This window comes from Crotalus tigris, unplaced genomic scaffold (genome assembly GCF_016545835.1).
Source record: "Crotalus tigris isolate CLP2741 ecotype Arizona unplaced genomic scaffold, ASM1654583v1 scf7180000024276.985868, whole genome shotgun sequence".
Classification (NCBI taxonomy): Eukaryota; Metazoa; Chordata; class Lepidosauria; order Squamata; family Viperidae; genus Crotalus; species Crotalus tigris.
Genome location: NW_024100448.1, coordinates 843,619 through 869,498, shown reverse-complemented (window position 1 = coordinate 869,498; position 25,880 = coordinate 843,619). Strand labels below are relative to the sequence as shown.

Genomic DNA, 25,880 nt, shown 5'->3' with positions numbered 1-25,880 from the left:
TCATCACATTCTTCCCAAGGCCAACTTCACTGCTGAGTTTTGAACCAACTTAAGTATTCACACTGAATATAAGTGTAACCCCTATCTAGAGTCTACATTACTACAGTTAAGCCTAGAGGTTTCCAGAGTACGCATCATAATATTAAGATCATTATCTTTCAGAAAGGAATGCAGCTGGCATATCAATCAAAGTTCTCATTTTTAAAAACCTGAATATGAGTTACCAGATAGAGTGAATCTCACAAAAACAACAGCTACTTAGATCAATTCATATTGATATATCCTTTATCCATAAAACAAAATTATGTATTAACTGCATTTTTGTTCTAAGTTAACAGATAACCTAGAGCCACAGAATAGTTTTTGATGTAGAGAGATATAGTTCAAGCTTGATTTTCCAGTCTTAGGCCTAGAAGGTCAAATAATAAAAGTAAGGCATTTTTTTTTTCAACCCACAAAACAGTATGTATGCTAAATTAAGGACACAAGGTAAATCACTTGTATAATTGCAAATTTCAATGTATGCAACACATATATTATGCCTAATAAATGAGACAAAAAGTAATCTAATGTAAGAATGTTCATAATGAACAATTCAGTCAATGTAATATTTTCATAAAGCAGAGCTGGTTTTGTTTCAGATATAAAATATTTTAAATATACAAGACTAGTGGAACATATTCTCCTCCTCCACTCCCTCAATGAATATGAAATTTGCTCTGTAGAGTTACAAAATTTTCTGAATGAAACTGGAGGCACAAGACTGCAGGGACAAGGAGAAAAGGGAGATGATTTATTCACATAACATTAGATGGAACCCTCCAGTGCTTCCCAAATAGAATATGCAAGACTTTGTTTTATTAATCATAGATTACTGAATAAACAATTGACTAGAGTTATACATATGCTAAACTATATTCTACCGTTTGCAAAGCAGCATGATCATTATTATAATTACTAATAATTCTATTTTATCTTCCTTTCTTCTTGAATACACTCACAATAGCTAAACATGTACAATATGCTAATCCATAACCAGACGAACCACATTAGGGCTTAGCAAAATATGCCGTACTAGTTATGCACACATTCCTTATGAAATAGCAATCAAAGAAGTAATCTGAGGACCGAAAAGAGGAATAAATGGCTGTAAAATAAAGAAACTCAATGTCATATCAATCATATCAAAGAAGCTTGTAAAGAGGAAGAAATAAAAGCAAAGCTATAAAGCAGAGACTCATAACACACTAGAACAGGGGTGTCAAACTGGTGGCCTGCAGATCAGATGCATTACATGCAGGCCACGCCCACCCTGGCTCCGCAAAGGCAAAAAACGTCGTGATATGTCACAATACGTCACGTGATGCAATTGAGTTTGACACCCGTGCACTAGAAGATACGCTCCATAAGTGAACTAGGATAAGTTCTTAATTGGATCATATGTTCATTTATTAAAGTAAAATAAAATAAAAAATATGCATTCATGCCAAAAACTAGGAGCTTTTTTTGTTCATTTGTAGAACTAAGATTTTTCAATGCTTCTTTATACTATATGTATCTAGGTTGCTTTATGTTACAATTCTAGACAATTCCTCATGTTAAAAGAAAGGCCTCCACAATTTTTTCATAGCATATTCAATGGATAAATGTTGCCTTTCTTTTTATACCACTCCTTCCATCACATGCACACAAAAAAATATTTGCATATAATTGAGTGCATTCTTGGAAATATACTAAGCATTTAGTCCCAGTCACAAAATTACTTAATGTAAATGCCATTCTATCTTAAAACAAAATGCCATTCGGTTCCAACTTACTGACGTCAGAGAAAGTCACAAATATTTCCAGTCCATTAAGTGAGCATAAAAATAATGCAAAACTTCTGTTCAGTCATCCAAATTCAAAACAGGAAAAGGAAGAACACGCAAAAGACTGAATATAAGTAGAGTTTATGCTGTGATCATCATACACTACAGAGTCAAACTACAGTAGATACAATTATAAATAAATAATTGCTGCCAAAAATTATCTCATTCTTTTTTCTTTTTAATCTACTCAAATATACATTGTGATCTGAGATCTCAACACTCAGCCTTTTCCTATCACTTAGTTTTCATCACTGGCTGGAAATAGCTAAGACATGTGAACGTTACAGCATCACAACATGAGGCAAATCCCCATAGATGCTGTAAATAGGAAAATAAAAACTAACTGTATAGCAAGTGTATTTTAGTGGCTACTGCTCATATATTGTAATATTAGTTACACTCTTAATGTTTTTTCCCTATATATGTCCACACATTTTTGGAAATTAATTTGTCTCAGGATATGCTTGAACAAATCAACCCAGAGTTCTCACTCAAGGCACAAATAATCAGACTCATTTTATCCTACTTTGGATACATTATGTGAAGATCTAGCTCTCTGGAGAAGATTGTAATGTTGGAAAAGGTAGAAGGAAAGAGGACAACCAGTAGTAAGATGGGTAGATTCAGTTACAGTGGCAGTATATGGGGGGATGTGTCTGGTATCTTTGAACCTTTGAGTACTATACCTTTGAACGGTACCATAATTTTGAGTAGTCATTAAGCAACTAGTTGTAAGTCGAGAACTCCTTGTAATGGTATTTATGACATGACTAGATTAAAGGTTTTCAGACATCTAGTTGCTGATGTTGCCATACAGGAAAAGTAAACCCAAAGCTGCAAAGACAGGCTCACAATGGGAACACAAAATATAAAAAGTAGGAACACAGGAAAGAAAAAGAAAAAAAGCAGAAGGATGTGATCCTGTTTACTCAACAGTCTGGTTCAGCATCGTTTTAACTCTTTCCACTTTAAATTGTCTTTAAGTATCTCCATCGCTTGCATTTTGCAAAGTATTTACAAAACTCCACTTACACAGCAAAGTTGAAAACAATGTCAACAAATATCTCTTTTTAAAATGAATTTTTAAAAAGCTGAGTGTTTAGAATGAAATGTGGAAAATGTTCTCAAATTCTAAGAAGAGTTTCCACATAACTAACATAGCACTGGCAGAATTTGATAACAGACTGCAGGGAACACTGATTCTCAAGTTTCTAACCTTCCATGCCACCCAACAATGTATTACAGATTGTCTTCTAAGAATGACTAAATTAAAACACAATTTAGCAGCAATTTTGACTAAATTATTGAAAAACAGCTGTTTTTCAATAAAGTTGGATAAAAAAAAAATCACAGAGAAATAATTTATAAAGGTACCGTGTTTCCTCAAAAATAAGAGCCAGTCTTAAGTATCAGTCTAAGCATTTATTTAAATTAAAAGCTAAGATGAAAAGAAATCAAAGTTCAGACTCATCTCTTAGGTATTCTGCCAAAACTCTTGGAGCTGTTCCAATTTATCCATTATATGAATGAAACTATAAATAGCTTACCTCCAGGAATGCCTAGAGAGTGTAAATTCTGTGAGCCATATCCAGGTCAAAATCTACGTTCCTCTGCAAACAGTCTATTAAATACATTGCTACAATTGTAAAGTATCATCTCTTACGCAGGGGTAAGCAACCTTGGCTCTTTTATGACTCGTGGACTTCAACTCCCAGAATTCCTGAGCCAGCTTGGCTGGCTCAGGAATTCTGGGAGTTGAAGTCCACGAGTCATAAAAGAGCCAAGGTTGCCTACCCCTACCTTACAGAGAGCAACTGTGTAGCCTTCTTTTAACTTTAGGGCGCCTTGAAGTATTTAGACTGCAACTCTCTGCAATTTGGAAGACACCAAATTAAAAAAGATGTCCTTTGAATGCCAGATTTATATATTTTGCTATAGCTTTTGCTTTAGCATGGTTTTCTTGGGAGTCCCAAAGGTGCTTTTTTTCCAAAAGGCAAGTGGACTTCTTTTGGTTTTGTTCCTTGAAGACGTTTCGCTTCTCATCCAAGATGCTTCTTCAGCTCTGACTGGATGGAGGGGAATGGAAGGATTTATATTCCTTGCAGACAGCTGGTCTTTTGCATTCTTTAGCCATTTAGCCATGCACTTTGGGATGAACACCCTTTGAATGGTGTGGGAGTATGAACAGATTTCCAGAAAACATTGCAGACTATAGGAAACATTGGCGCTTCAGTTTGAGATGCAGACCACACAGACTCACCCCCAACAGCCTGCGCCTGTCTTCAACAGTGAAGAGACACAGGGCAGAAAACATCCTGTAGTCAAAAAGGCTCCACACCCATTTGCACTGCTCAGTAGATCCTGAGGACACAGGTAAAGCTCTAAATGGCCCCAATGACTCTCTAAATCAGTGGTTCTCAACCTGTGGGTCAGGACCCCATTTGGGGTCGAACGACCATTTCAGGGGGGTCGCCAAACAACGCAGTCCGCCATTTTTTCCCCCTTTTCCTTAGCTGTGCTACTCCCTTTTATTCTATTGGCTTTTGAAAGCCAATAGAATAGACTCTCTTGAATAGAGTCTAATTCTGTTGGCTTTCAAAAGCCAATAGGAATTGTCCAGGATGTCTCTGCCTTGCTGAGCCCGCCAAAAGTCCCATTCTGCAAACGGTGCTGCACCAGTTGAGTAGTCCTCGACTTACGACCGGTTGAGTAGTTCTCGCCTTACAACCGGTTGAGGGTCGCGGCATTAAAAAGGTTGAGAACCACTGCTCTAAATGAATGCAAAAGACCAGCTGTCTGCAAGGAATATAAATCCTTCTATTCCCCACCATCCAGTCAGAGCTGAAGAAGCTTCTTGGATGAGAAGCGAAACGTTTTCTAAGAAAAAACAAGAAAGCCGAGTTGCCTCCTGAAAAAAAGCACCTTTGGGAGAACCATAACCTGAGAATCTCCATTGATATTTTCTTGGAAGTATTCCTAATATAATCTGTTTTTCGTCTCATTGTTCTGTCGCATTGTTATGTTTTATTCTACTGGATTCATACATGATTTAAAATTGCCCTTGTCTTTTGTGACCTGCCTAGGCAACATTTTTTTATCTGAAACATAATATAAAAATGTGATCCTACATATCAGTACAGCTAAAATCTTGTATTAAGAATGTAGTAATTAATAGATAGGAGGCAAAATTTATTCTGGCATACAGAATATGTTTTAGTTGAGTATGAAATATTTAAAAAACAAATGTAACCGTTTTCATGGTAGCTCTCCTTTAAATCTTTGTATTATAATAAAAACATTTGAACAATGTGAAATTTTGTCCTATTTTAGTAATATTATTTTTCAAAGAACTTTGCAATTAAATATCTCTGAAGATATTTAATTTTTTTGCATTTATATAAAGCAGAAGAACATCTTTAATATTAGGGCATTTGCCAGATATTGTAGCAAGATCCTTTCTCTAAATGTGAATATGTGATCGTTATTATTTATTATAATAAATAATTTATGATAAGTACTTAAAAGCAATCAGGGAAAGATATCCATCAATAATGACACACTCTACAAAAGATTGTATTTCACTGTTCCTCCAAGGAATTCAAACCCTTAATGCAATGGCAATGTCACTAACTGGAAAATGAAACCTATGCCAGGAAAGAATCTAGTTCCATTATCTGATGGAAATAATGAATTATTTTCTCTTAACATACTAGGGATATTGCCAGAAACAAAATATCGCTGTATATAAAAATTAACAATATTTGCTATATATTCTGTACAATTCACGGTGAAATTATCATAAATTCCTGTTACTCCTCATCTTCCTTATTTTAGAATATGGAAATGTATGTTCATCCAGAGGTTGCTGAATTACAATTCTAGCTGCCATGATCAATGGTGACAACCACATGTCTCCAGTATAACCGTAAGAATGGATATTTAGACAACAATATATAAAACCAATGTGTCAAAGAAAAAAAAAAGTCAAACCAGAGATCTACAAACCAACATCAATCATTTCCTCAGACTGATTCCAGAGGACCTATGAAATACAATACTGCATATTATATATATATATATATATATATATATATATATATATATATATATATATATATATATATATAAAACATCGGTGAGCGTAATGCAGCCATTATCCTTTACATCAATTAAAGTTATTTTAATGCTATCTAGGCCAGGGCTTTTCAACCGGTAGTACGCGACCACCTGGCTGGTGGTACGCGACATAGCCTTCCTCCCCCCACGTCGCCTTCCTCCCCCTCCTCCGCTCCTTCCCAGCTCACTTGTTTGTGGAAAACATGCTGCTTGGCGGCAGCCTGCACAAACCCTACGGAACATACCCTGCAGAGGTTGCGCGAAGAGCACAGGTGCAGAGCAAGGCCCCGCCTTCCCCAGGGACTAATTGTGCAGTAACCGGATTGACTTCTGGTGCACGCAGGTCAGTGGGATCTGTACTGCCCTTCCCCTCCCTCTTCTTACTGACACGTGCCAGGCAAAGCCAACAGAACACGGGTGCGGAGGGAGAAATGCGCCCGCCTGACTCTCCCCCCCAGTTTCGCAGCATTTAACCCTTCCCCATTTCCACCACGGCCGGCCTGCCCACCCACCAGTCAGTTTCCCCTTCCGGGCTGGGAGAAGCGCACACCGTTGCCTGTATCGCAGGCTTAAAGTCTGAAACAGCCAGACTCTTGGCTGACTGATTGCCTTCCCCATCTTTTCTACAAACTGGGAATTGTGGCTTAGTGGGGGCCTGGAGCGGGTCTCGGGGTCCCCGTGCACCCCTTGGATCAGAGAAGTGAGAGATCGACTTTAGCCTTTGGGGAACAAAAGCCGGTCGGGGCTGATCTCTTCCTGCTAGGGAAGGCGGAGAAACCAGGAGAAAGTCAATTATTAGAGGGGGGGGAGTCATTTCTTCATTAAGGCAGTTTTGGAAAAGTAACTTTTTCTGGAAAGGAAAGCAGGGGTTTTTTTTTCCTTTTCTTGGATCGCCTTCTTTGCTTGGGCCTTTGTTGCCTGTATCGCAGGCTTAAAGTCTGAAACAGCCGGGCTCTTGGCTGACTGATCGCCTTTCTCCCACCCCCGTTTTTGGGTAATGCGCCTTTGCAGCAGGCTTCCCCTTCCGTTAATTATCAGAGGCTTGAAAGGCAAGCTGCTCCCGAAGCGTAAAAGTAGAGGGCCCAAACGGCAAGAGTGACGCAGCTCTCCGATTCTCTGCTTCAGGAGAAAAATGTAGGGGAAAAATGACTGGGAGAACTAACCGGTTCTAACGTACGTGCCTGAAAACAGGAGGTGAACCGGCCATATCCCCGCCCTGCCTATGCGCTCTCCTCTGCCTCTGCACGCGCACAGGCAGGGCCATGATGTGTTGCTGCCTGCCAAAACCAGGCTGGGGTCCGAGTGGCATAGCACAGGACGAAGGAACGAGGAAGGAAGGAAGGAAAGGAAGGGACAATGGGAGCTGCAGCGCTGCAGCCTTCCAGTCCCGTGAGCGTCCTTCGGCTGTGCTCCAGGCCTCGCATTCATCAGCTGTTCAGCGGCCGAGAGACAGAGCCTTTCAGCTTCAGGCCACTCCATCGGCCCTTGACTCCCTGCCTCGGCCTCCTGCCCATCAGCTGTTCAGCGGCTAAGAGTAGGAGCTGCTCAGATGTTGGTTCGGACGCATCCACACTATCAGGTAGAACAGCGCTGGCCACTGGTCTCCTTTGCCGCCCCGCATGTTGTCCTTGACCCCTACCCCCACCTGTTCATATCGAGCTCGCGGGGGCTTGACAGGGAGAGAGGGAGGGAAGGAGGAAGGGACAAAGAGGGAGGTGAAGGAAAGGAAGGAAAGAAGGGACAATGGGAAAGAGGGAGGCAAGGAGGAAAGGACAAAGGGGGAGGTGAAGGAAAGGAAGGAAAGAAGGAAGGAAGGGACAATGGGAAAGAGGGAGGGAAGGAGGAAGGGACAAAGGGAGAGGTGAAGGAAAGAAGGAAGAGACAATGGGAAAGAGGGAGAGAAGGAGGAAGGGACAAAAGGAGAGGTGAATGAAAGAAGGAAGGGACAATGGGAAAGAGGGAAGGAAGGAGGAAGGGACAAAGGGGGAGGTGAAGGAAAGGAAGGAAAGAAGGAAGGGACAATAGGAAAGAGGAAGGGAAGGAGGAAGGGACAAAGGGAGAGGTGAAGGAAAGACAATGGGACAATGGGAAAGAGGGAGAGAAGGAGGAAGGGACAAAGGGAGATGAAAGAAAGGAAGGAAAGAAGGAAGGAAGGGACAATGGGAGAGAGGGACGGAAGGAGGAAGGGACAAAGAGGTGAAGGAAAGGAAGGAAAGAAGGGACAATGGGAGAGAAGGGAGGGAAGGAAGGAAGGCACCCGCCCCAGTCGCATCCCCCTCCATCAGAGACCCACGGATTCCCTCCCACAGCTGGCCATGCCCCCACCATTGATCACATGACCCTGGGACACTGTGAACGTCATAAGTATGAATCAGTTGCCAAGCATCCGAATGTAAATCACAAGACCCTGGGGATGCTGCAACAGTCATAAGTGTGAAAAATGGTCACAATTCGCTTGTAACTTCAAACAGTCACTAAGCGAATTGTTGTAAGTCGAGGACTACCTGTACTTTCTCATTTTTTCCTTTTTTTTGGTCAAGTTTTTGATACCTTGCTGGGCGAGTGGTGGTACTCGGATATTGCCTTATCCGAAAAGTGGTACAATGGGTGAAAAGGTTGAAAACCCCTGATCTAGGCCAAATATTCTATATGAATATTCTGATTTCAGAAACACACTGGAATCTTTTTGCAATTTATGGATCTAAGCCTACAAAAGCTAACAATACTGATTATCTAATTTATATATGATCTTTCATCCACAGTCGAAAGAAAGGTATGATTATCTTCCATTTGCATTTGGATTCAGAAACAAGATGCAACTCATCCTGAGCAGCATTATGGGTTACTTGGATTAATGTGAGAAAAGACTGGCATAAAATCAAGTAGAACAGACATGTCAAACTCACAACGTCGTATGACGTCGCGGGACATATTGGAGCTTTTTTCCCATTGCCGGCACTTGGGTGGGTGTGGTTTCCTGATGACGCATCCGGCCCATGGGCCAGCAGTTTGACACCCCTGAAGTAGAAGAAAGAGTTACTTTAATTATTAATGATACCTGTTAATCTTTATTCAATTAGGCCCAAGAGGAGGTGAAAAACTATTCTTATAAAAGAAAAAGATGTTGGCCCTAAGAAAATTTCCAATTTCCATAGTTGGGATCTACCTTGATTATTCTAATTAAAAGTTCATAAAAAATATACCAGAAGCTTTTAATAAGATTTTTGGAAAACTTGAAACCTACATTATATATATTTGTGTACTTACATAACTTTTGAGTTGTAGAATTTAACTCACATTTCTAAAAAAAAAAGTATCTGAAAAGTAAATAATTAATTTTAGCAGTGATTTAACCTGATAGTGAACTGAAAACAACTTATAGAATTCTATGATCTTCAAGATTTTAAATATAAAAATAATACTTTAAATATTTAAAACAACAGTAAACATTTTCTTTCTATGATCCCTGAATAAGGACACACATTAAATTATGTGTTTCAAAGTATAAAATAATATAAAACATGCTAATCATAAATGCATGACCTTATTCTAATAATAGCAGAAAAGAGGGTTAATTGTGGCTGCACGAGACCAAGTCTTAAGAACAAATGCATGCAAAGCCAGAACTGAGAAGACAGCAAGTACTGCTTCTGCTATGAAGCTGAAGAAACATGGACCACCTGGTTAGATGCTGCAAGAAGATCACACAGGCTTTACTACAATGGTATGACAAAGTAGCAACAACGGTGGTTGGAAGATCTGCAAGAAATATCATTTGCCTGCAAGCAAGAATGTGTGGGACCATAAAATAGAAAAAGTAATAGAACATGGAAGAAGCTAAAGCGCTCTGGGACTTTAGAATTCAAACAGACAGGAACCCGCCACATAACATTCTAGATTTAACAATTGTCAATAAGAAAGACAAAAATGTCTGGATAATGGACACTGCGATAAAGATAGATAAAAAACTGGAGAAGATGATATAATACAAAGACCTGCAAATACAAATAGAACAACTGTGGCAAAAGAAAGCAAAGGTGGTACCAATAGTAATAGGCATCTTGGGTGCAATCCCAAAACAACTGGAACACCACTTGAATACCACTGGCATTGACAAAATCACCATCAGTCAATTGCAAAAGGCAACTTTATTTGGAACAGCTTACAACCTGCAACAATGCCTTTATACCACTAAACATCAACACATGCCTCTCCCAGGTCCTCAGCAAGGACTCAACAGATAGATAAAACTACGAATGCAATCTGAACATCTGGTTGACTGTGCAGCCAATCATAATAGTGTATAGTTTTAAAGCCAAATAAGAATCTACATACTTTCTGTTCTGATCATTATAACCAGGGCATATTTTTAACCATCTTAAAGATTTATATCTGGCCATTTTAGAATGTTAAATATCAGAATATTATTCACTAGGATGTGAAATGAGGATTTGACTAACAAATGTAAGCCATAAGAATATATGCTTATTCTTGCAAAATGTTATGGTGCTGCAACCCTACATGAAATAGCAATTTCATTTCTTTGCAAATGCAAAGTAGTATCTGAATTTTTATTGAGCAACTATAAATATGTCCCAGATATGCTCTAAAAAACACTTCTAATTATTGCAAAAGCTACAGATGAAGCCTTGGATAGAAACAAGCTAGAAAACAGTCATAGGTTTGGCAGTTCTCCATGTTCTAACAAATAGCTCTTTGTCTCATATCAATGAAAAAGACTATGTGATAAAATATTTTTTTTAAATAACTACAACATTGAAGACTGAGATCTACAAGTATCCAGCAATCACATTCTGTAAAATTATTGGCAACCATTTTTCATAATTTGTGTAGTGCTGCCTAGCATGAGGATTGCTCATCCAAAAACATATTGCAACACTTTGCATTAGAATTGCAACAGTCTGTAATGTTCCCATCCATCAGATGGCATTTTAAAATTTGACATTCCTCCCTTTGAAGCCAATCAAGACATTGGAGATTTTTAGTAACCAAATTTGGCTGCTTTCTAAAGTATTGTAGGGTAGTTTTATATTTCTTTAAATTTCTTGAAATAGTGTTAGTCTTCACTTTCACGTTAAGCATATTCTTCCTGAATATTGTCAGTATATTGACATTTTAGCACATGTGATGCTTGTTAGAGGATCCCATCCCATCACACACACAAATATACAGTAAAGCTGCCTTAGGATGGGAACCTGATGAAGCCAATATCCAAAAGGACACAAAAGAAAACAGATGCTGAATGGTGTGTTTGTGCTGCACTTAGATGCAAGTGTGAAAAGGGATTCAAGGTATGCAAATGTGTGTATGTCAAGGTCTCGGCAAAGAGAAATAATCTCCCGGTAGGTATTTCTATCTTATAAAATGGGAAATTATACAACTATGTATACATTCCAAAACTGATGACCCTGCTGATTTTCTTATTAAAGAAGTTTAATAAGTTGTTATCCAAGAATAGACCAAACTATCATTATAAAATATTTCCGAAGAATTCACAATGTGGGGATTGGACCACAGAGCAAAGGGACTGAGTATTTCCGGCACTTTCATGTTGGGATGGAGGGCAAATGTCTTCTTTACAGGCCCTGAAAAGAATCTGTTTCCATCTGTACTTTCTAAGTGCTCTATTTAAGATCTGGAGTAGGAGTTGAATCAGTTTATATAAATCAGACATGTCAAACACAAGGCCCGGGGACCAGATGCGGCCCGCGAAGTGGTTTCATGTGGCCCGTGAAGCCATCTTGGAAACAGTGAGGGAACGGCCCCCGCTGCCTTGGCTTGGCCCAGGCCGGCCGGGAGCCAAAGTACAATTTTGTGGTGGCCATCTATGCTGAAATGCATTCAGTCTTAGCTCCACAAGGCCATCTGGAAACAGTGAGGAAACAGCCCCTGCCACGTCGGCCCCACCCCCTGGGTGCTTGCTGGGGAGGTGTCACCTTTTGTGAGGAATGAAGAAATGCACCATCGCCTAGAAGTGGCCAGCAAATGGCCCTCGCCTACTTCACATATCCAGCTTGGCTCTGCCCTGGTCCACCCCTTTCTGCCAGAGACCCTCAGATCTGTCCCACTCCTGTCCAGGTCCCCACAGGCACCCTTGACACAAATGATGTAGAGTTGGCCATGCCCACTCAGTAGGCCGCACCCACTCTATCCACGCCCACCCAGTAGGTTGCACCCACCCTGGCCACACCCACCCACCCCACCCCCGACGGCAATCACAATGCTGATGCGGCCCTCAATGAAATTGAGTTTGACATCCCTGATATAAATCAACTACTATTTTCTCCATCTTGGTCCAGCTTCCTTTCTGTCTGGAATTTGTAAGCCTACAGATTGCTGCTGTATGCAGCTCTCCATTTCCTGCTCTGTTTTATATTAGAAATGTGACTGTTCTGGTTTGCTTTTTTAACCTTTGGGGTTTATTTTACATTTTTACTACTTCATCAAAACTGGAAAGAGACAATTTATTTTAATTGCTCAAATACCTCCAGAATGTACAACATGCTTAACAAGTTTCTTTTAAAAATTATGTAATAGTGATGCAACACATGGGTTGTCTCTGATTTAGACAAAATGCTCTGGTTTCTCGTAATACCCCATTATAAGATATATAATTTTCTTTCCCAAAAGAAGAGGCTGTTGTTCTACATTTAACTGAAATTGTTCTACAATCATCAGAATATTACCAATCTTAATAATTTTTTCTATTGACATTCGGAAAATTTTATAAACTAGTTCATTTTGATGCCAATTAATTTTAATTATAATTACCTTTAACTGTCAAGATTGCAGTGAAATTCACCAAATATGAATGATATTTTTCTCATACATTACTTTGTATTCACAGTATAAAATGCCAAACTGGGAAAAGGTGGAAAGAGCATTGCTATTTAGACTGATGCAAATACAGTAAAGGCCTGCTTTTAGTTGAATTATTGATGTACTTTGCATTGGTAATTTGATTCAGAAAAAAGGAAGAACTCTACCCACACAAACGTCTGTTGAATTGCCTGAGAAGTATCACATTCAATTTGATACTCCAAATCAATTAGATGATTCATTCTGAGATTCTGAATTTCTGAATACACACACACACACACACACACACTTCATCCTTTTTCCTTATCCACTAGTAGCTGAGAGTCATTATTTACTTCATTTATCTTTTATTCTTGCTTGTAATACAAATCTTTTCCATACAATTAATTTTTAAAAAGCTCTTGTCTCCTTTTCTCAAACATTCATACAGCTTCATTTAAAGGAAACTGTTTACAGAGGGCATTATGAAAAAGGGTTTTAAAAAAATGTTATATTTTAAAAAGATCTGCCTGGCGTTGCACATTTGTCCTCAATTTATTTTTAAAATACTTCCCAACCTCTAGTGTTCTAGGGCAAATACCAAGAGTTACAAAATCAATCAATTATTGACTACCAGGATAGAAAATTAAAATAGAAAAAGTACAACCGAGTAGAGTAAATGTGAACAATATCCTGCCATGAACCTTACCCTTGAAATCAGGAGCACAGAGAATACCATAAATATTTTCCCTTTAGAAACATGAAAACACAGGTAAAATATGCAACATTTTATGCCACTAGATGAAATAAAATCAAATCTTTATCTCCAAATTATTGTAGGAAAAGTATAAATCTACCAAAATGACAATGGAAACCAATGATAAACACTAGTACAAAATAACTTATCAGAGTTTATTATATACAGTCTGTCTGCTTTCCTAATTAGTCTTCCCTCAGGAATAAAAGTTTCCACAGGAAGGAAGTTTCTTCCATTTCTTCAGGGCAACACTTGCCCTTCCTAGAGTCAGTAGCAACACAAATGCCTTCTCTTGGGATTTAACTGAAACATGGGAAAGCTTGTTAGGGAAGCTGCAGTGCACTGCAAAAATTATAATACACTTGAAAAATAGCGTTCTTCAATTTTCTGTTCTGTCTAAAGAAATTAAAAACACTAACTGAAACAATGAGACTGGTAGATGAACTTATCTTCTACGTTAGATGGAGCACAGGCTTTGCAACATTATCAATATGACTGCTCAGTGCATCTACCTTGCATCCTATGGGAACACAGCACATCCGACTCCTTCAACTGAGCACCAAAATGAAGTGCACAAGCGGATCCTAATTGGATACTAAACTGACTGATTCTGAATTGGATTCATCTCAAATGGGATGAATGGGATAAAATAAGCTTTTTACTGTGTTTATCAGCATAATTGTAGAAAATGTGCAGCCTCTGATATAGCAGTTGGCTCCTGGATCTGAAAAGATTGCCAAACTCTAATATAATGTATTGTAGGAAATTCCAGCTACCGGTACTATTCAGAATTGCCTATTCTTTCAATTCTGTTTTAAGAACAATTATATATAACTTGATTTTCTATATACTAACCAAAGTTGGTTAATTACAATACACTGCTTAATATATTTAATAACGTCTGAGACCATGAGAAAAACAGCTGCTTCTATTAAAATATCCTTTTATAAAGGAGCTAGGTCAGCGGTTCTCAACCTATGGGTCGCGACCCCATTTGGGGTCGAACGACCATTTTACGGGGGTCGCCAAACAACGCGATCCGCCATTTTTCCCCCTCAGGGGGCGCCGCCAAAAATGTGCGCCGCGCATGGGGGCGGCGACGCGCATGCGCGGCGCATCCGTGTGACGGGATTCGCCGTCACACAAAGGTTGAGAACCGCTGTGCTAGGTTTTATTAGCATAGACTCTAATACCTGCTTAGCCTAAGCAATCTTAAATATCATCTTATATTATCTATTCTACTCTTAAGAATGGGTAATAATTAACAATTTTTAATGATTTCAGTTGTTTCATTTGGACATCTATTAAATCACTGCAGACAGCATATTTTTATTTGCATACAACTTAATTTCTTAATTAGCTTAATTTCTCAGAGAATCCGTAACTTTTCCAGCTAACGAAAAGAATTTATTTATCCCTGATTGGATGAAACGTGCTATAAAAATCGCCACAATAAAAGTCACTGATCACAGAATCACAGATTTGAAGCTAACAATTAAATCCAGCACCCTATTCAAAACATATATTCAAATTACAGGAAGTCCTCATTTAGCAGCCATAATTGGGACTGGCAACTCAGCTATTAAGCAAAGTGGTTGCTAAGACTGAAACTGTGAAGATTGGTTAAAGTTACTTTTTCATTACTGGTCATAACTGCAAAAATCACTAAATGTGGTAGCAAAGCTCGTAATGCTTTTCCTAAAGATGACTGTCAAATCTCTGCACGCATTCAGTGGAGTCCACTATCTCTATATGTCAGTATCAAATCGATCTTACATTACATTTCTTAATAATGAACTAGAACAATGGCGGCGAACCTATGGCACGGGTACTAGAGGCAGCACACAGAACCCTCTCTGTGGGCACACGCGCTGTCGCCCCAGTCCTAGGCCTTCAGCTGGGTTCTATAAAACCTTTTCGCTTTAGGCCTCCGCCACCATGTGCAAAAAAAAAAAGGTTCAATCAATCAATCAATTTCAACTTCTCACGGGAAAAAAAAGATCTCGCAAAGTTGGAATTGATTGAACTTTTTAGTCCCACCCAGTCTGCCGTTACCACCGCAGCCACGCCCACCCAATGGACTACACCCACCTAACTGGCCATGCCCACCCAATGGGCCATGCCCACCCGGCACTCGACAATGCATAAGTGGGTTTTGGGTTGCAGTTTGGGCACTCAGTCTCTAAAAGGTTCACCATCACTGAACTAGAACCAACCTTCCCATGACTTAAATGGATCTTTCTGTATGCTGAGGTGACGAAGAACAAGTCTTGATCTTCTTATGTGTGACTTTTTAAAAAGTATCCAAAGATTGCTGTCATATCTATTAGTTTTCTCTTTTAACACTAAATTCTTCAATTATTTCTATACCCTTGATTATGATTAAACAACTTTTAAATAGAAACTTTATAAAGTTAATAGTTCTAATCTCTTTAATTGGAAGAGAAATCAGTTAGAGGTTTTATTCATTAATAATATAAGGGCTTTTTAAAATGTGATTATTATTTTCATATTGTTCTGGTGCATTTAATGAAAGAAAAAAACAAAATATTAAAAATAGACATTCATTTTTCACTGTGAATAATGTGCTGTTTTTTCAAAAATAAACATATTTAAGCTTTGAAAAAATATGCACAAAAACATTGCAATATATAGTACTTAATTTTGTTATGAAACTTGTCCTTGATTACAGATTTTAAATCATAGATAGTCGTGATTATTTCTTTTGCTTAAAACATATCCTATAGGTCATTTAAAGTGTTGATGATGGAAGTAGGATAAAGCATCTATAATAAATAAAGAAATATATCTCTTTCTCTCCCCTTTCTACCCTCAATATTGTTTAGCGGCTTAGATGTTTTTAACTTATAGTTCAAATGTGGGATAGCATATTGGTCTAAGATAACAGAAATACTATTCTGACTCAGATATAAAAAACACCTTCTTTTAAATCCAGTCAGATAGATAACTCAAAAGAAAAATTCTTATAATAAACAAAAAATATATTTATTAGAAAGATTACTTGCATTCATGCTGTGGTTGATACTCCTGGAAAATACATCCTTTGTCCATTTCTTTAGACCATCTCTTTAGGTAAAAGTATGATGCTCTTCCATACCATCTTTATAACGACTCAGGCTTATTGTGTGACCTTCCATGGCCCATGCTTCTTACAGACAAAAAGATTCCCATGTGGCTTGTGTCCAGGAAGTCTCCCAATGACCTTTTAGACTCCGCCCACTGACCCATCAACATACCTAGCATTTAACCCACTAACTGCCAGACACTCTAACACACTGATACCTGCTCTCTAGTTAGGGCTACATATACGTTCCAGAATAAATACCACACAAATATGGTCAGCATTCAATTAAGTGTCAACCGTTTTGATGTAGCAGTGCAAAATTAAAATACACTAATTTTCTACAGGACAAGAAAGCTGATTGTGCTAAAGATACCAGATGAAATCATACAGAGATAAAAAGCCCTATTTACTGGAAACCTCCTGTGTAGTGACTAGCCATCTCACTCTTCCTTCCAGCAAAATGAGATTGGTTGCAATTAAATACCTTCAAATGCAGCAGCTCCCATCCCCTTACACTTACACACACACACACAAATATTAGCGATCTCTTTGCCCCTCCAGAAAGACACTTCCAAGCACCTCTGGGTTCCAACTCCCTAATCAGTTCAAAGATTGTTCTGAAGAATGAATAAAAAAAAGAAAACAGTAGTTTGTCTAAATATAATCCAAAATATAACTGTTAATCATATAATTTTATTAGTGCAACTCCTGATTCTTTCCATATGTTGTTTACTGCCCCTCCCTTCTTCAGAAAAAACTGAGTGCTTATGTTTTTGAGCTTACAGCGGAGATATATTCATATATAAACTGAGAAGTCTTGAGTTCTCAAGCCCTGAGCTACAATAACTAGCCTCAGTTAGCAGGGACCAGGAGATTACTTCCTTATGGTATATGACAGTTGTCTTTTTTACATTAAATAAACGGAATGCAATGATATGTCTTTTGTCCACTGGCAGTGTTCAGCCAAATTCCAGAAAGCACTCCAAATCACAAAAGTCGTCCATCTGCAAAAGGAATGCATCAACATTGTTTGAACTCTGGGAAAATACTGGGATTCTAAGGCAAGCTTACTCCACTTATAACTCCCCTATTTTCTTCTGATTAATTTATGCACACAAATATGTTAGGAAGGCATGGCAGGATACTTTCTCATTGGAACCCCAACAAACCCTCTCTTGGGGAGCCTCACCTACCCTTGGGAAAATGCCAACTGGATTTCACACATAACTTATGCTTACAGCTGTGCAGCTGTGTGGTAAAACGCTGTGGGGTCTTCAATACAGGTAATCCTCGACTTACAGCAATTTATTTATTTGAGTTGCATTGAAAAAAGTGACTTATGACCATTGTAGTATCCCCCATGGTCACATCATTTACATTTGGATGCTTGACAATTAACTCACATTTATGATGGTTGCAGTGTCCCAGAGTCATGCAATCTCCCTCTGAGACCTTCTGAACAGCAAAGTCAATGGGGAATGCCAGATTCTCTTAACAACCCATGTTACTAATTTAACTGCAGGGATTCACTTAACAAATGTGGCAAGAAAAGTCGTTAAAATGGGGTAAAACTCACTTAATAACAAATTTCTCGCTTAACAACGTAAAGGTTTGGCTCAACTGTGGTCATAAGTTGAAGACTATCTTATACACTCCCATCGGTTCCACACGAGCTCTCTTGCCTTCCACCGCCCCGCCACGAACTTGCGGGGACCAGCCCTGCCTCGCTTCACGCTTTGCTTGTAAACAACTTCTCACTAGAGCCGGGCGCGCCGTGCGTGGACGCTCCGGGGACTGGCAGCGGGAGAGAGCTGGGCGGCTGGGCAGGTGGCACAGCAGGGATGCCACTGAAGCGGAGCGGGAAGCGGGCAACGCCAGCCAGTTTTCTCTTTTCGAAGAGGGGAAGGAAGGAAGGAGTAAGGCGGGAGGGGGGATGCGTGAGGGTGAGGCCCCCCCCCTCGGAATTGTCCACCGCTTCCCGAAGGGTCGAGTCACCTGGATGTGGCAGGAAATCTCCGAGTCGTCCAACAGACGGATTGTGCATTTCATATCCTGGCTCAGCGACCTGATGCTCGAGCTACGGAACCGAATCATTTTCATGGTCCTTCTGCCCCCTCGCCTCACGCATTCGCAGGGAGCGAACATGCACCGCAAACCCGAACTGGGGGCCGGAGACCAGCCCTGCCGCTGCTTCGGCCCCTCCTCGCCGGGAGGGAAACCCCGAAAAAGGGAGCGACCCAGCGCCTGCCTCGTGGGCCGGCGGGCAACTCAGCCCCGAGGAGGCGGCGCCGGCTCCGGTTGCTGCTGTTGCTGGGCGAACATCCTGGAGAGGGAGAGGGGGGGTGGACTTCGCTTGCCTCGCCGAAGGCGGCAAGTCCACCTCTCGCTCCACAGAGGGCCACCGCCGCCGCCGCGTAAAGCTGCCGGGGAAGGTGCGTGGCCGCGGCACGCGCAAGCTCTGGGTTGGGGGGGTTGGGGGAGACGCTGTGCCTTGGGGGCGCGAGAGGCGACGGGCTGGCGAGGCTCCTGCTGACTGCGCGGCTGCGTCAGGCTCTGCGCTGCTCTCCTCTCCCGCCTCAGCAGCATCCTCGGCTCGCCGCTGCCCTTCCCGCAGTCGCATTCCCCCCCACCTTCTCGTGAACCTCCCGCGCTTTCCCCTGCTTGCTTACTTGCCTGCCTGCCCGCTTTCCCCTCTCTTCCCCGTTTCCCTTTTTCCATGTGCCCTTAGCTGCCTTCTTTCGATTCCCTCCCCAGTTCTCTGGGTGCTTTTCAACAAAGCTTCATTCACGAAAGGTTGGAGAGTCCAGACAGCCCAGCCTTCCATTTGTAACCAGTATATACCCACGCTTCTTGCCTCTTTATCTTTGCGTGGTTAAAAAAAAAAATCCGGCGGGGTGAGATGAAGTACAAGTACGCCGTTATTATAATAGCTGACCTAAAATCCAAAATCAAAATATCTGATCATGTTTCTCCGAGTGCTTTTCTTCACCTTTTCTATCACCCAAATATCCCTCATTTTCCCTTTCTTTCCATTTCTTCTTTCCCTCCATTTGCTTGTCACTTCGGTGCTTCCAAAGAAGAGTATTATTGTGCAGTTGCAGTAACTCGTTAATTTAATTTTACTATGTTTTAATCTTTGCCTGCTTTCTTATACCTTCTATTTTTTTTTCTTAATATAAACGTGGATTGAAAAGGAAATATGGCATAGCTGTCCACTTGCAGAAGGGACTTTGGTTGATAGTGCAAGGTGCCATTTATCCATAGAAGGATCTTTCTTTTCACGATTGCCTCTTCCTCCTTTTCCTTCACATCCTTTCTTCATAATTTTATGAGATGATGAAGATGATGGCTCTAATTATTATTTTCCATCTTGCCATTTGTCTTTTTTTCCCCTAAGAACCAAAGTAGGTGGGACAATAATGCCAAATGGAGCAGAGTGTATTATAAGAGGGACAGGACCTGGAGTTTCTAGTGGAAGGAATGGGGAAGTCGTTACTCTGATTATCAGTTGGGAGAATTCTGCAGTGGTGAATTGAAGAGCTTGTCAATTTACTGATCCAGCTATTCATGAATTAACACTGGAATATGCCACATGGCTTTGGTGGGCCATAATTGATCTTTATTCTGCTTTTATTGCCTCTTTTAGATTATGGAAATCTTCCAACCTCCTTGAAAGGTATGCCTTGAGGCTGCCCTTGGATGGTGTTTGAATAAATGAGAAAATACTCCTACCTTTTAAGCCTGGCTACCACATGGAATGGACTTGAAATGAAGGGAACATCCTCCTCTGGACAAAGCTGAAAAGAAATTTGTTACCAGGGAATGGTTATGCCATACTTAGGAACAATGAGGATTGGGCCTTGGAGGAAAAAAAAATAGCCCCTTTGCTATATTGTGAAATTTCTTCAACTATATCACTTTAGAAAGTTCTGGGGAAACAGCATAGTGAAAACTGGGAAATTTAGTTGGTGTTGTTTGTGAAATACTTTAAGCCCCTTCTTCAGCTAGTATCCATAATTTGGATGTTGTTTCTCTTAGCTTTTCTCCCTTATCCTTTATGTTTCTTTTTATTTATTTATTTATTTTCTGCAGGTCTTTAATTTTTGATATTATTTCCCTGTGGCAGGATAGTTTTTAACTCTTTTATTGATTTTAATTGCCTGTTAAAAGAAAAGGGTTATTGCAATTTATTGGAGGAAATATAACATTAACTTTCTTACTGTTGTTTTATTGTCTTTGCCTTCTTTGTTCTTCATTTTCTTCTGTTTTTTTCTCCCTGTTTTTACTGTTATCCAGCTGCCCTATGTATCCAAGAAGCAGCTTAACAGATATCACGTACAATACGCTTGGCAACTGTCAGGGTCAAGCTTTTCCCAGTTCCTAAAAATGTCTTGTTCTGCCAAGTGGAGGATGTAAATCCTGATAATATTAGCTTCTTGGCGCCTTTTTTGGCACCCAAATCAGGCTTCGGTAAATGAGGTCAAAGCATTGTATTGTGAACGGCAAAGGGTTAGAATATAAAGTATGGATGAAGAATCGTGCTTAGTTTAGTTCACTTTCCCACATCTTATATGCAGGGAAAATATATGCTAAATAATTATTAAGCCCTTCCATAAACATTCAGTATTCACACAGTTGTAAATCAATCAAGAGCTAAATATTCCTGACAAATACAGAATAAAAGTGTAAGAGAACAGTGGAATAAATAAAAAACAATATCCTCTCCCTGTGTAACTATAGTAGTGTTAGTTTTAAAATATATTATTTCAAACATATGGAAAACTTTCTGTTGTATTGACTCTGGAAGAGCAATTTGAGGGCCCATGAAGATTTTTCAGCTAAAATACCAGAAAGTTCATTGTGTTGCGTGCTTAAAAATGTCTTTGAGGGTGTCTCTATATTTTGCTATTCAATTGTATGTTCAATGTTTATTCCAACAAAATCTATACAATTCATAAATAAGAAATAATCACTTTTGATGGTATTGCTATTTTGGGATTGACATTCTGAACCCATATCCCAATAATTCTGCTCAATTGTTCAGCACGTGTACCCTAAATTTACTTAGCCATCTAACTTAGATATTTCACAGTGGCAGAAAAATGTACTTAGTCCGCTGACAGTTTTATGATGAGTAATTTCCCCTTCTCCCTTTGAAAGGAGAAATAATCAAAAGAATACCATTCACTTACTGAACTATACAAGTTTCTACAGAGGTATTGTGGGCATGTTATTCTGCAGCAAAAAAGTCTTAAAAGACTCGCATTTATTATCATGGAAGCTTTTGTGAATCATAGGCTACTTCATTAAATGGATGTAATGACGATGTTAACACAGTAATTTGAAAGCTGTGACACTCATAAAATTCTAGTCTCTCATAATTGCACAATTACATTATTCTGGTAACAAATTAATAGCTGAAAAGGTGAGTGATTTTATACTGCATCAAAGGTGCTTCCTTTTGGTTGTACCCACTGGATATAAAAGTGAGACTTGCCTCAAAGAAGCAATTTAATATTTTTATAGCACTAGGAAAAATAGTGCTTTTTCCTTCAAGATCTTTTAAACATTCTTTTAAAACTATTTTATACTCTATTCTCTATTTTTATTTATTAATGCTATTTTATTATAATTGTTTAAAATATTTCATTTATTGAGCAAGGCATTTTATTTTATACATTTAGAATCTGTATTTTATTTTAAAATTACAAATTAATAAGATCCAAAATAAAATTAAACAAAAGTAACTTTATCCATTATGTTCATATTTAAAAAATAAATGGAATTAACAGAACCAAATATGCTAAAGTTAGTTATCACATATAAGACATTTAAACAGACTCATTTTAAGAATCAGATACATTATACTAGAACAAGTGGTAGAAGCAACACAAACTGCAATTTCAGTTAAATCCCTCATGTAAAAATCTGAATGACTATTAGATTTCAGCAAAGAGATATAGATAATGCTAATTATTAAGTACTATGTACTCTTCATCCAGTTTTTTTTTTGTGCTACAGTATAATTAATTTCAAAGAGAATTCTAGTCTCTCATATTGTACTATAATAATATATTTAGGGTGCAGAAACCCACTCTCTCACTAGATGGCAATATTTTTGTCATTATCCTCCTTATAACATGCTAGGACTGATAGTCCTAGCATATTATAAAAGATTGGCAGTGATATTCTGGGAGAGTTGTGTTTTTTTCAAATATTATCCAGCGTTATTGACTTTCTAAATGAGGAAAAGCTCCCAGAAGGAAACAACGCAAAGCATCCCGCAGCATCAACTTTGACAAAAGAAAAGTGAAAACGACAAATTTTATAGACTTATCCTCATTCCCAAATGGGACATTTAGAAAAGCAGAATGTGAATAATGTTTATCAATAAAATGAATTTGCCTAAAGTATTTATTACCATATAAAATGTGTCATGGGATTCTCGGTGGCCTGTACACTTCATTCATCCTGACTGATTTGAAGATACGTTTCAGCTGAATATGGATAAAATACAAGGTAATATAGGGTCTCATCTGCACAGCTTATGAGCTTATAAACATGTTGCCAGCTACTGTCTTTCAGCATTAGCAAGTCCCAATCACAGCCATGATGGCCCTGAGGATAGCACATTATGTTTTGTGATGTGCTCAAGCAACATAGCATTTCAGCATATGCACAGGAAGAGCTATGTTATATAAAATTCTACTGCAAAGCATTTTACAATATATTTTAATGAAAAATACTGGGAAGTTTTCCTGGCTAGAAGTATTTTTTGATGGAAATCATTAATTTCTCACAGGTGTAGACTAAAAATTTTGTTCAGAATAAAGCAGAAGTTTCTCCTGCAAAAAAAAGTAGAATTTATCTTTGTAGCTGGCACTGTACATAAATTATCAGTACTGATTGTGATTTCATTGGTTAAGTACTCTGAAAGGTGATAGTCAGCTTGTTTCTCACATATTTGTGCCTGAACATTTTGTCTTGTATCTTATTTTCCACAAGATGAAAAGTTCTGTGTTCTCCTTCCCTTGTTTAATTGATGGTTAGAGGCAGTAGCCCCTTCATACAATGCTCATTATAGAATTAACAAACAGGAACATAATATGAGGATGGAAAAAACTTAACTTCCTAATTGTCATTGGTCAAATAGATAGAGTAATAAAAATGATACGATGGTTCTTTAAAGATGGATCTCAAGCTGAGCTAGAATTATTCTTGCCACCAAAATGTTAATTATTTGTCATGTTTTTAGTATCTGGAACTTACTAGACTAATTGGAAATTGCAGGCCCAATAAATAAGGAACAAGCAAAGTGGAAGAATTCTGTCTTAAATTGATTTGTTTGGGGCTACAGGCCAAGGAGCCGCAGTCAAATGGATTGCATCTTCCAAATGAAATAGTATTTATGTCTCCTTAGATGCCAGAAGAAAACACAATCTCCTTTATATAGTTTCCCCAAATGATAATCTTGTTATGGGAAAATACAAACACAAATCTAACATTAGTGTAAAAAGGTCACAAAGAGGAGTGGCTGAAAATGATTCACTGATCTAATCTAAAGTAGTATGTTATTCTGGAAGTATATGAAACAAAGTGAATGCAAATAACAGGTTAGTATTGAGAGCTACTCATGTTATATTTAGATATTTATCTTGTGCATATTATGTACTTATGGGATATACTTTTTGAATTAGAGTTACTGTAACTATGAAGACATGTACGTAATATTGAGTTCTGTCTCAATTTTATCTTGCCAAGATAATGAATCGTTCATTGGGATAAATAGCCTGTTATTTACAGTATGTACATTTTTACTTAAAGAAGGGATACAAGTTAAGGACAGAACTTAACTGCCTAAGAAAGTCAATGATATACCATGCCTAAATCAAGATTAATTTGTTTTTTTTATCAACTTCAACACATGGTTGTAATTCTAGTCAAATCTTCAATAATTTGCCTTGAAGTAACAGTTTTGTAAAATCTCTGTGGTAAACAGGGACTTGGAACTAAATTCCTCCTTCTAACTCTATAATATTTATTTATTGGTTTGTTTGCTTGGATTGGACTGGATTGCCATTGGTCAAGCAGATATCCCATTTCTGAACCACCCATGTCCCTCAAAGAGGGAATCTTCCAAATTATATAGTATTTATGTCTGCTTAAAATGGTATGTAAGGCTATTTAATTAGCGAAAAACCCAACACAGCTTTCAGGCAAGTTAAAATAAATTATATAACTTTAAAAGAAGAACCATGTGGAAAACAACTACCCAGGAAAAAAATTAAAGATTAAACACATGTAGTATACCAATAGGTTCACAAAACTACTAAGTGCAGGACTTGCTGAAAAAGCCAGGTTCTGATAGCATTCCTGAAGGTGTATGCAAATCTCTGAGGAAATGCAGTTTCAGAGGGTGGGGCAAGTGATGTGTCAGTATTATGGGACTCCCACAAGATAACATTTCTTCAGTAAGAAAATTGGAGTATGCTGACTCTGTTGGATCAAGTGGAACAGACAGACAATGAAAGAGAGGCAGTCCTGCAAATAACCATCAACAACTTTAAACTTAATAACTTGAATTGCCCCCAGAAACTTAAGTGGGAACCAGTGCAGTTTGCACACTAATAGTGTCATAGTGTACCATTGTGTGCCCATAACTACTTCTGCTGCCAGAGTCTGGACAAGATGTAACTTCTGATTTGTCTTCAAGATTAGAATGCATTGTAATAATATAAACAGTTGGACCATTGGAACACAACTCAAAATGAGATGAGCCATTTTAAAATAATTCTATTTATTTGGTCAGAGTTGCACTGCATGAGAGGGAGGAATCAAATGACAGCCCATGAACACTCCTTTATGTACATGCTCTAAGCCAGTGGTTCTCAACCTGTGGGTCAGGACCCCATTTGGGGTCGAACGACCATTTCATGGGGGTCGGCAAACCACGCTGTCCGCCATTTTTTCCCTTTTCCCTAGCTGTCCTACTCCCTCTTATTGGTGGCCACAACCACTTGGGGGTCACCACAACATGGGGAACTGTATTATGGGGTCACGGCATTAGAAAGGTTGAGAACCACTGCTCTAAGCCCTGTATTCCTTTATTTTCAGTTTTTAATCCCCTTCCTTAAAAAAAAAAAAAGCAAGAGGCTTTTTGCTTTCATATTTTAATTATATAGAGAATCTTAGATACTTATTTGTGAGCTATAAGAGCTGGCTATTGCATTAAAGA

General features: G+C 38.8%; 1 protein-coding gene and 1 long non-coding RNA gene across 4 annotated transcripts in view; one reads left to right on the top strand and one right to left on the bottom strand.

The window, feature by feature from the left end:
• The window catches only part of FRMD3 (FERM domain containing 3), a 78,093-nt gene extending 58,645 nt beyond the window's left edge, over positions 1 to 19,448 (bottom strand). The window contains exon 1 of one of the 3 annotated variants that reach the window (XM_039323511.1): positions 18,641 to 19,448. In XM_039323511.1, the coding sequence (XP_039179445.1) occupies positions 18,641 to 18,790 (150 nt within the window). In that variant the 5' untranslated portion in view covers positions 18,791 to 19,448. The remainder of the gene's footprint in view (positions 1 to 18,640) is intronic. The other 2 variants (XM_039323512.1, XM_039323513.1) reach the window with 2 other exon arrangements.
• On the top strand, positions 18,940 to 22,026 carry LOC120299081. The gene is made up of 2 exons (XR_005554335.1): positions 18,940 to 19,077; positions 20,292 to 22,026. It is a non-coding gene; the product is annotated as an uncharacterized LOC120299081 (long non-coding RNA).
• The last annotated feature ends 3,854 nt before the right edge of the window (positions 22,027 to 25,880 follow it).